Source organism: Coturnix japonica, chromosome Z, assembly GCF_054131305.1.
Source record: "Coturnix japonica strain WE chromosome Z, WE-NBRP24, whole genome shotgun sequence".
In the NCBI taxonomy this organism is placed as follows: domain Eukaryota; kingdom Metazoa; phylum Chordata; class Aves; order Galliformes; family Phasianidae; genus Coturnix; species Coturnix japonica.
This window is the reverse complement of record NC_140702.1, coordinates 44,273,999-44,291,239: the sequence shown is the minus strand read 5'-3', so window position 1 is coordinate 44,291,239 and position 17,241 is coordinate 44,273,999. Positions and strand designations below refer to the sequence as shown.

Sequence of the window (17,241 nt, the reverse complement as noted above, 5' to 3'; positions counted from 1 at the left end):
ATTTTTTCATATTTTTTTTTTTCTAGACCATTTTCAGTTAGAAGAAAACAGGAAACCTCATTATCTGTCTGACATAACTCCATTGCTGGACATGGTATGAATATGTTTCCTTTTCTCTTCCCCCTTGGTTTTTCTCATTTCCTTATACTTTGAAAAGCACTAATGAAATCTCACACATTTCAATTTAAAAATCAACATTATTCAGCAAAAGTTAATAGCTAAAATTTGAGTAAGAATTAAAAAATATTTAGTTCCCTTAATTACCATTAAATAAAAAGCTAATGCCAAAGAGATGAGTTTGTGAAAACTGATTACCAGTTTCCATAGAGTATCTTCTGTTTTGTACCTGTTATAAAAATCAAGTCAAATCATCAGAAATATCTAGCAACTTTTTTTAGTGAAGACTTTGAATGTTGGGATTGGAAACAGGAGGCTAGAGGGGAACTCAAAAGATCATTGAGTCCAACCTCCCTGCTATTAGCAGATTCTCTACAATAGGTCATAAGTTCCAGTGCTCTGTCACCCTCACCATAAAGTTCATCCTCAGGTATGTATGGAACTTCCTATGTACAAATTTTAGTCCATTGCTCCTTGTCTTATACCTACATACCATTGAAAAGAGCATGGTATCATCCATTTGCCTCCTAGCTCCCTTTAGATATTTATAAACATTAATCAGATTTCCCCTCAGTATGGTTTTCCCCAAGAAGACCCAGATTACTCAACCTTCTGTAATATGGGAGATGCTCCAGGCCCTTCATCATCTCTGTGGCTCTCTTCTGGACTTCTTCTAGGACATCTCTGTCTTTTTTGAACTGGGGAGCCAAGAACTGGACATAGTTGGCTTCACCAGGGCAGACTAGAGGGGGAGGATCACCTCCTTCGACTTGCTATGTTCTTTTTAATGCACCTCAGAATGCCATTGGCCTTCTTGGCCATAAGGGAACACTGCTGGCTCATGGCCAACCTGTTGTTCACCAGAATACCCAGGTCATTCTCCATAGAGCTTCTCTCAAGCAGGTTATTCCCTAAGCTGTACTGATGAATGTGGTTATTCCTCCCCATGTGCTAGACTCAATGCTTGCTCTAGTTAAACCTCATCAGCTCACCAGTCTGTCCAGTCTTGCTTAATTATGGCACAGCCTTCTAGTGACAGCCACTTTTCCCAGTTTATATCATCAGCAAACTTGCTGAGGATGCACTCTGTCCCTTCATCCAAGTACTTTAGGAGGATATTGAACAAGACCGGACCCAGCACTGACTGCTGGGGAACACTGCAAGTTACAGGCCTCCAACCAGACTGCACTGCTTATGACAACCCTCGGAGCTCTGCCAGTCAGCCAGTTCTGAATCCACCTCACCATCCACTTACATACTTCACATGTTCTATGTTTCATAACAAGGATTTTGTAGGAGACAGTGTTGGATGCCTTGCTGAAGTCAAGGTACACAACATCCACTGCTCTTTTGCTGTCTGCCCAGCCAGTGATGGGGGGCTACCAGGTTGATCAATCATGATTTCTCTACGTTGAATCCATTCTGACTACTCTTGGAGACAGTATCCAGAACAAACAGTTCCATCACCTTTCCAGGGACAGAGGTGAGGCTGACTGGTCTATAGTTTCCTGGATCGTCCTTCTTTCCCTTTTCAAAGACTGAAGTGGCATTGACTATCTTCCAGTCTTCAGACACCTCTACCATTTGGCAGTACCTTTCAAAGATGATAGTAGTTCACCTATCCCATCTGCCTTTTCTTTCAGCACATGTGAGTGCATCCCATTGGGGCCCACAGACTTGTGAACTGATTTTAGGCTGATACTCTCTGATCCAATCCTCCTTGATGAATGGGGAGTCTTCCTTTTCCCAGACTCCCTCTATTAATTCCAGGATCAGGGATTCCCGAGGGCTTGTCTTAGCATTAAAGACTGAAGCAAGTAAGGTATTCAGAATCTCCACCTTCACAGTGTCTCCTGTTACCAGCCCACCCACCTCATTTATGAGGGGACCCACACTTTTTCCGCAGGCTTCCTTTTACTGCTGACATACGTAAAAAAAACTTCCTTATCCTTTGCCTTCTTTGCAAGGTTTATTTCTAAGAGTGTCTAGCCTACCTCACTGTATCTCTGCAAGCCCTGAAAACATTACTATGTTCTTAACAGATGGACAGGTCCTTTTTCGACATTTCATGGATTGTCTTTTCTCCTTTTAGTTTATCCATGAGTTTCTTGTTCATCTAAGCAGGCCTCCTGCCACCTTTCCCTAATATCTTATTCTTAGAAATGCACTGATCCTGGTCTCAGAAGAAGTGGCATTATAGAGCCAGCCAGTTCTCATGGGCCTCTTACCTTCTAACTCTGTAGCCCACAGGATACCTCCAAGTAGGTCTTTAAAGAGGTCAAAGTCAGCTCTCCTGAAGGCCAGGGTAGCAATCCCACTTACAGCTTTGCCTCTTCCAGACAAGATCTTGAGCTCCACAATCTCATGGTCATTGCATCCCCAGCTGTCTCCAACCTTCACACCTGCAGTTAGCCCTTCCTTGTTAGTAAGATTACACTTACTGCATCTAGCTGTGCTTGTATCTTTGCAGGGGTCTTACTTTACACAGTTACATCTATTGTGTCCCTACATATATGCTGAATAATACTTAGCATTTTTAGCATACTTTAGGGGCATTAATTAACCCTTACACTGCCAGCGCATGCAGTGTATGGATGCAAGTATTCGAAATGAAGACACTGACATCGACTAGAAAGCACTACAGAGTCCTGACCTAATTTAATCAGGGCTTTGTACTAACACAGTGGATATGACAATAATGCTGACAATAGACATAGAATTATGGTAATTTAACTTTATACAAGTAGAAATTAAGAAATATTTTCAGGCTGCTATATGTACATATGCAGTGTGCATTTCATCCCAGTTTATTTCATTTCACTGAACTGAATTCCAGTATTCAAGAGCATAGTAATTATGAATCAGCTTTATTCTCACCACAGATACTTGTTGTAGGGAAGTGCTGTCCTTATTTAAGAATAAATGTGGATAAACTATTTGGCAGAGGGGTTGGACTTGATGATCTCTAGAAGTCCCTTCCAACCCCTACAATTCTGTGATATGATGTATCACAGACTAGACAGCATCATTGGCATAAAGTGGAGATTTTGTATCTTCAGATTCTCAATTCAACAGTTTTGCTAGACCAAAGACCACTTAGGAAATTTTGTTCTTATTTTTTTGGGTTTTTTTGTTTTGTTTTTTTTGTTTGTTTGTTTGTTTGTTTGTTTATGAATTCAACCACTATATGAGCAATTTTCTATAATAGCTCTAGTTAATAGCTACTGTAAAACCTGGAGTGGACAATGCTTGTATTGATCATAGCTTAAGGAGAGGAGTACTTAAAATGGAGGAGCATCTCAAAAACTGCTTAATCAGAAAACATGGTAGAGGTAAAACAAAGACATACTAGAGAACTAGAAATACAGAGTGGGTACTATGTGTTTCTGGACTGCTTGTAGTTTGGACTAAAAAGCCTGATCAAAAAGGCAATTACAGCAGCTGAGATCAAGCAAAAACAGTCTATGAGCTCCTTTAGATAACAGATATTGCGATTTAGCAACATGACGCTGGGTTCTCCTGCCAGGAAGATTTCCTTATTGCTGTGATGGTCATGATCATGATGTGTATCTGCATCACCTTGTGTATTCCAGCTTATTCTTCTAAGCAAGCCTTTAATGTTCTAACACATGTATTCAGAACATTTCTACTAATCATCAATTGGCTAGAAAGTAAGCAAGTTCCATAACGTATCTTCAGAATCAGCAGAGTTTATTTTATTCTTAGGTACGAAACACACCTATTTATTCAGAATTGTGTCTCCTTTCCAGAAATTCATTATCAGCAAGTCGACATTCGATGAGGCCAAGCTGACCTCTCCATCTCTCACACCTCCCCCTTCTTTACTAATGAAAAGGGTGTGATTTAAAGCACTTTCTATCATCTTCTGAACACACTGCAATAAGCAAGGAATGCATACTGAGACACTGAGAAAGCAAAAACTATTTTAACACTCCCAGGTTTAATTACACCAAGCAGAGCGATCCCCATAAGCAGCAAAACTAGAACTGACACAGTGACCTAATGATTAATTCTTTCCACTATAGTTAAAATACAAACAATAATCCATTTTAACCAAACCCAACAGTTCCACAACAGTGGCTGGGTCATCTTCGAGATGGCAGGATTCAGCGGTGTTGCTGCTGCAGGTGTCAAGTGTCGTGGTGATAAGTCCGAATCCCGTTTCAATAATCTGAAGAGGAGGTGAAGATCCTTTGTAGAAATTCCCACTAGGAGTCATGTTCAATTTATGTCATCTAATATCTTCTGCAGATCATTTCAGGTGCTGACTTTGGTACCCAAAGTTGGAGTCTAGGCTGGATTTGGGTCTGCTAAATCCTCCAGCCCAGACATAGCCAAGGTGCCTGTCTTTCGGACTTTGTCCTGAGCAGTCTGCAATCTTGCCTGAGTTGCTGCTGTTATGGTCACTGACACAACTTCACTGTCACCTCCCTTGGTGTGGCAACCAGAATATCATCCATGTAGTGATACATGCAGACACCAGGAAACCTTTGGTATACAGGAGATAAAACACCAGCAACAAATTTTTGACAAATGGTCAGGCTGTTCTTCATGCCCTGAGGTAACACAGTCCAATGGTATTGATGATGGGTTCCCCATTATCAGTGGAGGGAACTGAAAATGCAAAATATGATCATAGTATCATAGTCTCATACGCGTTGGAAGGGACCTTAGAGATCATCGAGTCCAACCCCCCGGGATTCAAGCCTCTGTGTAGCAGAGCGGCGCTTCTACCACTTGCGCCACAGGGGATTCAAACCCAGGGCCTCCAGTGTTGCAGTGCGGCATTCCTACCACTTGCGCCACCAGGGCACACATGTTGATGTTGATGCATCAACAGAGCACAGTGGGATGTTAAAAATCAGTCTTTTAAATGTATTACTATTAGCAACTAGAGCTGTGGAAGCATAGTGGAGGAAGGCAGCCCTGGTTGTAAAGAGCCCATATGTTCAGTAGCAGTGTTAATCTTTCTGAGATATGTAACTGTCTCTATTTCCCTGATCTTTTTTTTTATCACAAACACAGGGGAATTCCATGGGCTTGTAGTTGGTACTTTATGTCTGGTACAGAGTTGTTCTTGAACAAGGATATTTAATTGCAGCAGTTTTTCTCAGGATAGGGGCCTCTGGTCCACCACAGGATCAAAGGGATTGTTGAGGCCCTCAGGAGGGGAGGCATTAAGCCCCCATCCCCCATGGCAGTGGTAATGAGGGAGCTGCTGGCACAGCAGGTGAATCTGAGGGTCCTTCATTGTCAGGCAGACTGGGAGTAACAGGTGATGAGCCTGCATGACTTTTTAAAGCTTCAAAAAAATTTTCTCAGTTTTATGCAACCTGGATGTCATTGTATCACCTTTAGTGGATGCATCCCACAATTTCACCCCAATCCCTTTCCAAGTCTCTGGATCTTAAACTGTCTGACTGGTGATGGAGGGATCCTTCCTGGTTGCCCATGCAAGTATTTGCTGCAGATCAGGAGAGGATACTGATGCTCCCCATCATTTAAGGATAGATTGAAAGGTAGCTAGGACATTTTTTGGTTCTGAGGTCATTTTGTTCTTCATAGTGTGCACATTTACCTTTGCTTAGTGAGAGGCAATCGAAGTGGTAAGGAATGATGAATCCTCACTCTGCCATGTTTGTCTCAGTGCTCCCCTGTACAGGTTTTCCATGTTTTTCTCAATGTCTGCCATGTTCTTCTCAAAGCATTATTGCGCTCTGCAGTTATTTCAATGCCTGCTGAGTTTATCTCAATGCGTTCTGGACAGGTCAGTCTTCAAGTTAGGCCGAGTCTCTGGTTGAGTCCCTGTCCATGGCCCATGTGCGTGGTCCCCGTTCAGGCGCCAGTTGTTGTGAGTTAGCAACACGACGTAGGGTTCTCATGCCAGGTAGATTGCTTTGTTGCTGTGATGGTCTCGATCATGATGTGTATCTGCATCATCTTGTGTATTCCTATCATCTTGTGTATTCTTGCTTATTCTTCTAAGCAAGCCTTTTATATTCTAACATGTGTATTCAGTACATTTCCACTAACAATCCATTGGCTAGAAAGCAAGCAAGTTCCATAACAAGTCTTCATAATCATCAGAGAGTTTATCTTATGCCAAGGTGCAAAACATCCCTGTTTATTCAGACCTTCTGTCTCTTTCCCAGAGCACTGTTAGCAGTTAGCCGACATTCAGTGAGACCGAGCTGACCTCTCCATCTCCCACAGACAGGTGCTAGGACTGGGTTATCTTGTTTTCATCAGTGTAATATTCATATACAGCACATTACTTGGGGGTAAAAAACTTGCACATGGTAGGATGTGGGTTTTTTTTCCTACTAATCATAGTACATTAAAGAATGTTGACCATGGAACTTCTAGCCAATGGTCCCTACTTATTTCTGAAACTTTAATATCTGTAAAGACATTGATTTTGGGACCAAGCACCCTGAAAGAGAAGACCAATACTGTCTCAGATATTACCTTCCAGTTCTCCACATTCATACTGTAAGTCATAATTGTGCCAGTTCTGACTGCTTTCTTTATCTCCTACCAGACATTTATTTTTCCTACATAAAAGATATGACTTTATCAAAATCTGAAGAACATGAGGAAGTCAATGTTTAGAATAAACACCGGTTGTTCCTATTATTTGGTCCAAAACAATGAAAGACATCCTCCAGGGGATCAGTCACACTATTATTTTAATCTACTGTACTGGAGAAACATCACTGCTGGAGGCAGTTCTAGTCCCATCTTCACTCATGGTTATATATGCAGTTGACATTCATTCACAAATGAAATACTACTGGCAATAGCCTGACAGCAAATATTTTCAGCTACCTTTCCCAACAACATAGCATGAAGGAAAATGTAGCTAATTAGTCTCCATGGTTTCTTGTCTGCTTCTAAGGCCAACTGCCTAACCCACTTTATTAACAGTTATTTTTCCCTGTATCAATATTTTGCTGTTTCTTTCTTTTAATAGTTGTTAAAGACAGTGTCCTTACTGCTGCAGGCAAATAAGCAAAATACAGATTATTTTGAAAAGGTGGCATTTGAAGAAGATAGATAGTTTAAACCCATGTGTTCATTTCATCGTTGACTGCTTTAAATAATCATATTCTACATGAAGGCCACCACCTTCCTTCACAGACTCTGAAGCAGCTCCCACCCATTGTGTATCTGTACCAGAGCAGTGTCACAGTTTCAAATGACAAGAAAGTTGTCTTTTGCCTTATTTCCTGTTATATTGTTGATTTTACTACATTACCCTATAGATTACATCTTAAACTATTCTTATGATGAAAACATTGTATATGAAAGTAAACTGCTTCATTTTTGCACTGAATTATATATGCTTTGTTTTTCATGAACATAAACATAATCTTTTCCTCTTTTTTTAACAGAAACTGATGCAGATATGACATAATAAATTTGTATCTTTCGTATTCCATGTATTATCACAATTACTTTTTAACTGCTGAGGGTCTTTATTTAATACAGTAAAGTAATTTAATTGCAGCAAAAACAGATTTATTTTTCAAGTTCTCTTTACAGACGTTTTCTTTTTAGAGTAGCCAGTCATCACTGGCTACAAATGATATACATATTCAATAATCAAATATTATCTTCTGCTCTGTGAAAAAATGTGTAGGTATTCAGCTGATTTCAAACAGAATGAAACTCAAAAAATGTTAGAGGGACTGCTTTCATCACATTGCTTACGAGAGCAAACTCCATATTTATAAGTATTTGGTGAGGACAGTTTAGGACATTCACTTATCCTTCTAAGTCTCTGTGATTGTAGTGAACAAAGAAAACCTCTGTGTACTTCAAATACATGTGTGACATTAAATCAGCTCCATAGAGTTGGCTTATTATTCCTTGTTGCCCAGCAGTGACTTTCAGACAGCAATGCATAAAACCAAAATGGTGTCGAAAATCAATGGCTTTGCTGTAGCAATATTCCACAAGATGTTGTGCAATATTCCTACCCCTTTTCTTTGACAAGGCAGGGAGCTTAGACTGACTCACAAGGACATCTAATCTGAAACAGATTTCCTTGCTGTTCAACACTCATTGTAGAATGAGCTCACAAGAAAATTACTCATTAGTTCCAGCAACCTGCTTTTACTTTTATTTCTGTCCCTAGTCACCTTCTTTTCCATCATGTCATTACTCCCTGTAGCAAGTTATGCTGCCTGGAACACACTGCAAGTTTTAGCAATGCCAGCATGACATACCAGAACAACCAAAAGTGTAGCTTGAATTTATCACCAGCACAAAATGTAGCAAGTGACATTCTTGCTGGTATAAAACTTTCACAAGGTTTGGAGTATCTATCTTGTTTTAGATAGCCAGCACTCTTTACACTGATGGTTTGCTTTTATTTTTTTAAAGCTAAATTTAAAATTTAAAGAAAGAATACTTATTGGATTTCAGTTATTCCAGTTCTGTCTTCAGTGTCAGCTTTTAGGACTTGGAAAGGAATTTGCTGTTTTAAGTATGCACAGTAAACTCTATAAGACATTTTTAGAAAGCAGAACAAACAAAAAATGTTGTAAATTTAGGACTGCACATGCAAAACAATACTTCTCACGAGATACTTCAATCGTTTTGAATTTTAAGATCTGTCAAATAAATAAATAAATAAATAAGAGTCTCTAGTGCTAATTAATAACTGCCCAAAATATATTTTTCTTTATCTGTAGGGAGACTCTTCCAAATTTCAACAACTGTTCTGGGAATTTTCTGTCTTAAATGTGTTCAGTAGATGGTGCAGGGGATGCGATCTCTGGCTTGATTAGTGAAGGCTTTTACCTTTTAGCAAAACTGTTTAGGTGTGTACTATTACATTTACCTTGAGGCGTGTAAATATCACACCCAGTTCCTTTGCAACCTGAGCCTTAACTGAAAAAGAAATAAAACACCCTTCAAGAAGGAAGAGGGATGGATTTTTACTTGAAAGTAATATCTTCAGGGAACTACACGTATAAGTAACTTTCCATTCTCAAGGCAAGTGCAGTCTCCATTTGACTACATGTGAATAAAAAGACTCTTGAATCAAAGCAGTCATTACATTTTGAATTTTCCTCTTAAATGTTTGAAAATTGAACCTGATGGAAGACTTGCATTCCTTAATTTAACCTTTCTCAGTGTACTAAGGAACTGTTTTGGTCTACCAGCTTTCTTGATATGTGCTTAAGAAAAACATTTATGCAAGCATTTATTCTTGAACCCAGTGTTCAGTTCGTGCAAATGATGATGTGTGTATTTTCTGTTTCTAGATGGGAGACTTTCATCTCATGAGCAGAAACAGTGACAAAAAAAAAAAAAAAAAATAAAAAAAAATAAGAAAAATAAAAGAAGAAATCTTGAGAGAGAAAAGAGAAGAAAACGCTCTTGAAAAGGAAAGATCAGTCAATAAAACAGTCCAGCAAATTTTTGGTACTTAAAATCTTTTTCCTGTACATTTTTAAACAGGAAGAGGTTTTATATTCGCCTATATACAAGAATGCCAGGTTTAAAAATACTTGATCGCTTTCCCAACAAGAGAAAGATATAAACCAGATTTATTAGCTGCTTAATAGAGTTTATGTTCTCTTTTCTCATCACATTCCAATGGAATAAATTGGGAATATGAAGATTAGATACAACTAGGAACTTAAAAATAACAGAAAATACCTGTATTTTCCTTGATAAATTTTCAAGGACAGCACAGGTTTCATTTTTACCTCAGCATTTCAGAGAAGAATGAATTCTTTGGGGCTGTTTTTTGGCTTTTTTTTTTTCTTTTTTTTTTTCCTGTTGTTTTTTAGCTTGCTTTTGGGTGCGTTTTTTTTTTTTTAACTTTTTAAAATAATATTTCTGGGCTTATATTCAAGCACTAATTTATTAGTTTGGGCAGTTAAGTATGCAGCCTAATTTAAAATGTTATAAGCATCTATAAGTTGTGATGACATAAATGAATTCTCTAAGCACTCAGAACAATTAGTGGTTAACTGTAAGCATCTACATTTACAAAAGTTGACCTGTTTCCATATGGCAGGTTTAAATACAGCATCAGTCACATGTTCTTAAAATATTTACTGAATACTAAATGTCTGCTAAATATAAATTAAATACCAGAACATTCAGAAAATGTATTCTGTAGATTTTTCTCAGTGTTAAAACTGTTTACTTTTCTCAACATGTGACTATCGGGGGAAAAAAAGCAACAACATTACTGAGAAGCCATCAAGTATGTATAACTATCATTATAGAGTATTTTCCTAAGGATTTGAATGTGTGAAAATCAGCAGTGTGAAAGAAAACAGCAACACTGCTAGCTTCAGGACAAACAGGTCAAGCCTCTCTGTCCCTAAAAATCATGAGAATGGCTTAATTGTCTGTAGATAAAATAACACTTTTCCTGCAGCAGCTTATATTTCATTATATGATATTTTATACCTCTTTTTTTTTAACAATATAAATAATTTTTTATTTCTTTAAGTCACTTTTTTAGCCATCTATATTCATTCATTGAGGAATACTCCTCAAATACTAAGGATGCCTTGTAAATTTCCCATCCTGATAGACAGACACTGTAATTCACATTTTTAATTCACATTTTCTCAATATTTCCTAATGCTGATTCCTCAGTTTTAGTGGCCCATGCTTCAGACAAATCCAGGCTGATGAATCTGCCTTGATGCCATTCTGATATCACATTCACTGGAAAAAGAACCTGTCAGTTTTTATTTCTTCTTTAGTTCAGAAGTCGAGGGGAAAAATATGTTCAAAGGAGCTGTGAAAGTTGTATTTCCACTTGTACTTCAAAAGTAACACACACTGTTACCCACCAATGTGCCTGTCATGTCAGCATCACACCAAATACATTTGCAGCAGTCAGGCTGTTCTTTCACTGCAGCAACAGCATCAGCTAATCCTGGTTATTCTGTAGCACTTGTAGAGATTATGCAAGTTTGCTAATATCTCATCCTTGACTGATATTTTCATCTCACTTCTATTTTTTGTATAGACATATTTTTGATACAGTTTGCATCCTACAGGATTTCTCTGGTTGCTTCATTTCATACTTAGGCCACTTACGTTATTAAAAGCTACTTATAACTGAGTACTGATTTCTATTGACTATGATGACAACTGTAAAAATTTTGCATCTGGAATGATAGCTGCTGATTTGCTATTGTGATCTGCAAGAAGGGTTATCATTTCAATATATTAGGGACAAGCGTCACCAATAATCAGCACATGGTCAAGGTAGATGTAAAACTATCTACTGTACTCCTACTTCAAGCAGTTGTTTTTGTTTTGGGCTCCTTTAAGAACCCAAGATCCACTGAACTTGCAACAAAATAGAATTCAGTTAGCGTGCATGCACAAGTTTCCTTTCTTTCTTTCTTTCCTTTTTTTTTTTTTTTTTTTTAATTAAGCACTCAGACTTACTTCAAAAGTAGCACAAATATGCAAGTCAACCTTATGATTAATTACTTCAGACTCAAATGCTTTTATTCTTGGTCTTCATGGAGAATCTACTATTTCCACTGAGATTTTTTCAACAACTTTAGCTGTATTTAAAGTTAATGAGCTTTTTCAATTAAAGCTTCAGATATTTAGCCTTTGGATAACATTTAGAAGAGCCAGGGTGTATCTAATTACGTTGGGTGAATTCTTAAAAGGTTCTGCATGTATTTCATTCATAGTGAGCACATTTTAAGTTCCAGCCACATACTGGACTGGACTTCACTCTAGACTGAGTGCAAATTTCTCTTGTGAAAACATTATTACCAGTGGGACTGAGAGTCCAAGGAATGACTGCACCAGCAAATGCCCTTGAGAGCAGGTACAATATCAGCTATTCTTTGAGGCAGAGATGTCAGGACTACCATTAGGTTAAAAACTAGACAAGGAAAAGAAGGTTGTGTAAAGTGTAAGAACTTCATCTAAACTGAACAAAGCAAGTCAGAATAGAATACTGAAAATACGCTGCTTGCGTACAGAAAATAGCAGTGAAGTCAACAGAGGGATTGAGCTAAAAAAACCTCCACTCTACTATGAGCAGCAGAAAAAAAAAAAAAAGAAAAGAAAAAAAAAAAAGTTAGATATGTGATTTTCGAACAGCGTCCTTTGGTCCAGATGCACATAGGGAGGAAGTCTGTCAGAGCTGATTTCTGCTTTCCTGTGGGAGCCCTTTGTTTCTAATCGCACTTCCAGGCTCCTGAGGAGCAGAAGTCAGCACTAGAGAAACCTGACTGGCTCAGTATAAAGTGACACATCAGATTACATTACAGATTACTTACATTCAGGGTAGCTATTTCAAAGTGTTTTGTATCTTGTATGACTTTGAGAAGATCACTCATGCTAGCCCATCCCTTAAGTCCTGTAAAAGGAGGATGCCGTTCTTCCCCTATCCAAAAAGGCAACTGTGAGTATGTGTGCTGAAGCAAAGAACTGGCCATAAGGACAGACTGAAATAAACACCTAAGTAAGTAATAAACAGCATTAAACTGAAAAGTACATCTACAGAATGGAATTATAAGAATTTTAAACCAAGGAATCCTGACCACATATTCTACATAATGATATGAAACAGAGAAGCGATGGGAACGTAAAATCTGAGTTCAGGTCTCTACTACTCATACAGTGTAGAAGTGCCTTCACAGAGTATCTTTGTAAAAACACAGCTCACTTCTATGTTTAAAATTTGCAGATAAAAACCTCTCGATACCATTTGCTTAGTTTGATGTTCCAAACATATGCTTTTCTCTGTTCTGCTACGTTTCTGTTTCCAATTTGTTTATCCAGGCTTAACTCATGCTGTAGGAAATTCATAGTTGTCTTGGACTTGACCAGTTGGTTGTGCAGCCTCTTGCTATAGAAAGAGGACCGAACTGCAATTGTTTACCCTTCTGAGGGCTCTGATTTTAATTCCATCTTCCCCATCCTGCTGCCAGTTTTCAGAAAAGTCAGTGATGGTATAATAACCTTGATTCAATGAAGCTGACCACTCACTACACAACTGTTACAGGCAATGACACAAACAAGCAGAATGGTGTGGCTCCATAGAGCTTTATTTTCAAGCAATTTTGACTAAGAGAATGTAAAGGCAGGGAAGAAATTTCAAAAGCTACAGTAGATTATATGATTTAAAAAACAGTCACTAAAGGTCATGGTCTCATTTTTCTCCTTCTCCCCATTCTGTTTCATGCAAAACACAAAGAAGAAAATGCAGTATTGAATAGCTCTGAAGTCAACACTTGCACTGCATCTTTCTGACACTGTATTTATTGCAGTGACAGATAAAAAGGAAATTGCTCTTTTTGTGACTAAGATCTCAGTCTAAATCAGGACATAACAAAGCTGACAGCTGCTTCTTCAGGATTGTTCTGAGGATATATCTGACTTGAAAGAAAACTCCACCTTTCTCCCTAGTAAACTGTGGCATTAAAGGGGAAAAGTGGCAAAATTCCAACCATAGCTTGCCAAAACTGTGAATTTTAAGGTATTTGTCTGAAGAATAAAAATATCCACCATGTTCCCAGCACTGAAGTATGGCTGTTTTCCATCCATCCAAATTTCCTGTGTTTTTTATTAAAAACAATGTAGAAAAACCATACAGAGACCACAAAAATGCAACTTCATATCATTGTTTGCTTTGAGAATTTTCTCCACATAGAATTATTCAAATAGAACCTCACACTTCACTGAAACTTTCTTGCTCATTGTTTTCAGATTGACAGAGCCTATTTCATTACAGCTGACTTTTCATTTACCAGGTAGGTAAGTCACTTTTTCCTTGTCTGGTATGAGTCATCCCCATGGACAGCCTGATGCATAAGAGGGGTATGTACCATGCAGATGACCATTCTGGCCAGTTAAGACTCAAGAAGTAGCTGAGAGTACACACTGGCCACTGGACTGGGCTTAGCTGTTGGACAGAAATTCCTCATGCAATTATTTTGAGGAGGCCAGGCCTTTATTTGTACCTTTAGTCATAATCACCAGTTTGGCTTTTTGAAACAGTTCATGTGATTTGATTGCTTATAGTAGCTACTTGGCTTTGACTGGTACATATACTGAAAACACAAATATGTTAAAACAGCAAGCATAGTTGGAGCTAAAACAAATTTAAGAAGGTGCTTTAAGAACTTACCAAGATACCTTTGTCGCTCTTTTTTGGGCTCCTGTCCCAGTGACTTCATCTTGAAAGCATTAAAATGAGTTCTTTATACATGCTTTGCAGGTGAGTGTTCATTTCTTTTCTTTCTCTTCTCTTCTTTTTTTTCTTTTTTTTTTTTTTCTTCTTTTTTTTTCCTTTTTATTTTAAGCTTTAATTTGCTGTTTGATTCGCCCCGGGATTTTCAGGTGTTGCATGAAGGAGTAAAGTACAGAAAGTACCTCGGTTCTTGGTTGTCAGCCATTGGATGATGGCCACAGTATTATTAAACCATCCAAGCATGCTGGGTCTCAACCACAAAATTTAATTTTCCCTACTGCAGGGACTAATCAACTACCAGAAGCTCTAAGTCCTGAGGAGACTTTTTATCTGTTTTTTTTTTTTTTACTTCTAAAAACTGAAGCATAGTTAATTTTACAGTTTTGTCTATCCTCAGGCTTACAAACAATGACAGAAATGCAGCTTGATGAGAAACAGATAAAATGTGGAATTTATGCTTACACTATGACATAAATTAAAGAAAGATGAAAGGTCTGAGTAATTAATTGCACCTCCATAAGTTGGATAGAAGGACCCCACATTCCCTTGAGTGAAGGGGAAGAAAAAATATCATAAAAAGGAAAAAAATCAGCAGCTACTTCTTGCTGTGTGTAAACAAACAAACAAACAAAAAACAAACAAAACAAACAAACAAACAAAGCCTCAAGGAGAAAAGTAAATTCTTACTGCAATTACCCATTTCCACAAAACTATTTTTGTGGACAAACTGAATTCCCATTTTTGAGACTTCCCAAAACATTTACAATACATTCGTATCATAAATTTAGTATACAGAGGAACAATCAGTCATCGGATTCATCACGTAGTAACTCTTGAGATTCTTGAGCAATTCCTAGCACAATACTTTTTTTCAGGAGTTCCATGTGTGTGTTCTCTACCCTAGAAATGTGAGTAGGCAGTCAAGCCATGTAAGTTTCAGTTACGGAGAAGCATAAGGTCTGATGCTAAGAGGAAAAAGCAGAGAGGGAAGAAAGAAGAGAAAGGAAATAAATACTACAGCTCAGCACCAATGCAATATTCATCTACCTTATTTTTAATTGGAGAGGCTGTTTCTTGGAGTTCTCCCAAGAAAGACAAAGGGGGAAAAACTCCACAATGAAATAATGGTACCTCAAACTCACCAATACTGAAGATAAAGGCAGTACTGTGCACATGTTAAATTTTATCAGAAAAAGATGGTCACAACCAGCAGTTCACATGACTAAGACAGAATTCTTTCAAAATGACGGCTGTTCAGGGTTCATAGGAAACATTATCTTTACAGATATTTGGAAATAGAAGAAAGTTTCAACCAAAGAAAACAATTATAAATATTCTTAATTGCCTGGAAATAATTTGTCATACAAAATTGGACTGAGATACGTTTATACAAAAGTTTCAGATGCGTTGATGTTGTAATGTCTTTTAAGAGCCCAGCGTGTTTTTGCACAGAGTGTTCCAATAACACATTAAAGAAAAGGATATGACTTTCACTTTTATCCTCCACCTCCCTTCCTCACTCCATTCTCTCCTGCACTTCTTTCTCTTTAGTTTCTTTTTTTTTCCTTTTCTTTATTTCTTTTCTTTTTTCTTTCTTTTTCTTTTTTCTTTTTTTCTTTTTCCTCTGCACAGCAGAAGAGAGCATAAAATAACTGGAAGACTCTGTAACTGCTACTCTATTCATTTTGTTATTTCAGGAATTCTTTCCAAGTTGGGTTGCAATTACATTTAAAACTAGAGAATAATGGGCTATTGACATGTATATGGTTTTAGAAATATAAGGCCTCATTTTCTCAGCTGGAATTTCCCTGCAATGTGCATTTGCATTACATTAAAGATGCCCTTTTTAAAAAGAGCATAGCCTGCATTCAGACGTTTGACATTATCTGGGTCAGAGGCAATGTTTAAAAGCAATAGCTTTACATCTACTGTGAATCTCTTGCAGGCACACACAGTGCATTAGTGAAAATGGGGGAAACACTGAGAAGGCCCTCCATATTAAGCCATAGTTTATGACACACCTGCCTGCACCAGACATTAATCTGCAGGAAATGGATTGTCATGGTCATGGTCACTTGCTCCACTCCAAATGCATATACATTACTTAAACTGAAATCTGCACTTCACACCCTATGCAGTTTGATGTGACCAGAAGTAGTAGGATCCATAATCTAGCAGTTTTCATGGTACGTATAACTGTTGCTATTTTCAACATATTTACCTACACATATAGCAGCTGCAGTCTTTCCCTTTTGTCTTAACAATGATAGCATTATTTCCCTCTTGCTTAGCTGAGGTCTAACTAGCTTGTCAGGCTCAAAATCACGTGGCAGTGGTTAGGTATGTAAGCAATTCAGTACCTTTCTTGTTCCCAGAAGTGCCTACGACATAATGAAAAAGGAATGCAGAAGTTTTTCACCTGTTATAATTGTCCTATAAAGCCCTATACAATGAACTCTTTGTCATCTTCCAAGAATGGGTCATTTATGAATGGTAATACTTACTAAAGTGTGTTTTATGAATAGAAAGTGTAACTGGTGTGATAATGCAAATGAAATCCAGGGAGGTTGCACAAGATGTCTATAACTTTCTAATTCACCACTTGCAAGATTTTCAGATATCAGAGGTTTAATTTATCCTGCAGTAACATTCTACATTATAAATGAAAAGTGCTCCAAATTAGTACCATCCCACTGTAATTACTGAGAAATGAAAGTCAGCATATATGTTTCTAGGTTTTTTTATTATTATTATTATTCTTTCCTCTTTTCCGGTCTCATTTCTAACATTTCTCCCCACTCCCGCTGCCTACCACCACCATAAATTTCTCTCATTTCAAGTCCCCTGTATTAATGCCCTCTTTCTCCCCTTCTCACCAACCTGGTGTAACCTTTGCT

General features: G+C 37.9%; 1 protein-coding gene and 1 non-coding gene across 2 annotated transcripts in view; both read right to left on the bottom strand.

The window, feature by feature from the left end:
* Positions 1–4,428: 4,428 nt before the first annotated feature.
* LOC146753955 (uncharacterized) overlaps positions 4,429–17,241 on the bottom strand; it is a 70,021-nt gene continuing 57,208 nt past the window's right edge. The window contains 1 exon segment of the mRNA XM_085530069.1: positions 4,429–4,569. Within this exon segment, the coding sequence (XP_085386195.1) occupies positions 4,429–4,569 (141 nt within the window).
* LOC146753956 (small nucleolar RNA SNORD36) lies at positions 10,282–10,357 on the bottom strand. Its single transcript, XR_014940135.1, has one exon. It is a non-coding gene; the product is annotated as a small nucleolar RNA SNORD36 (small nucleolar RNA).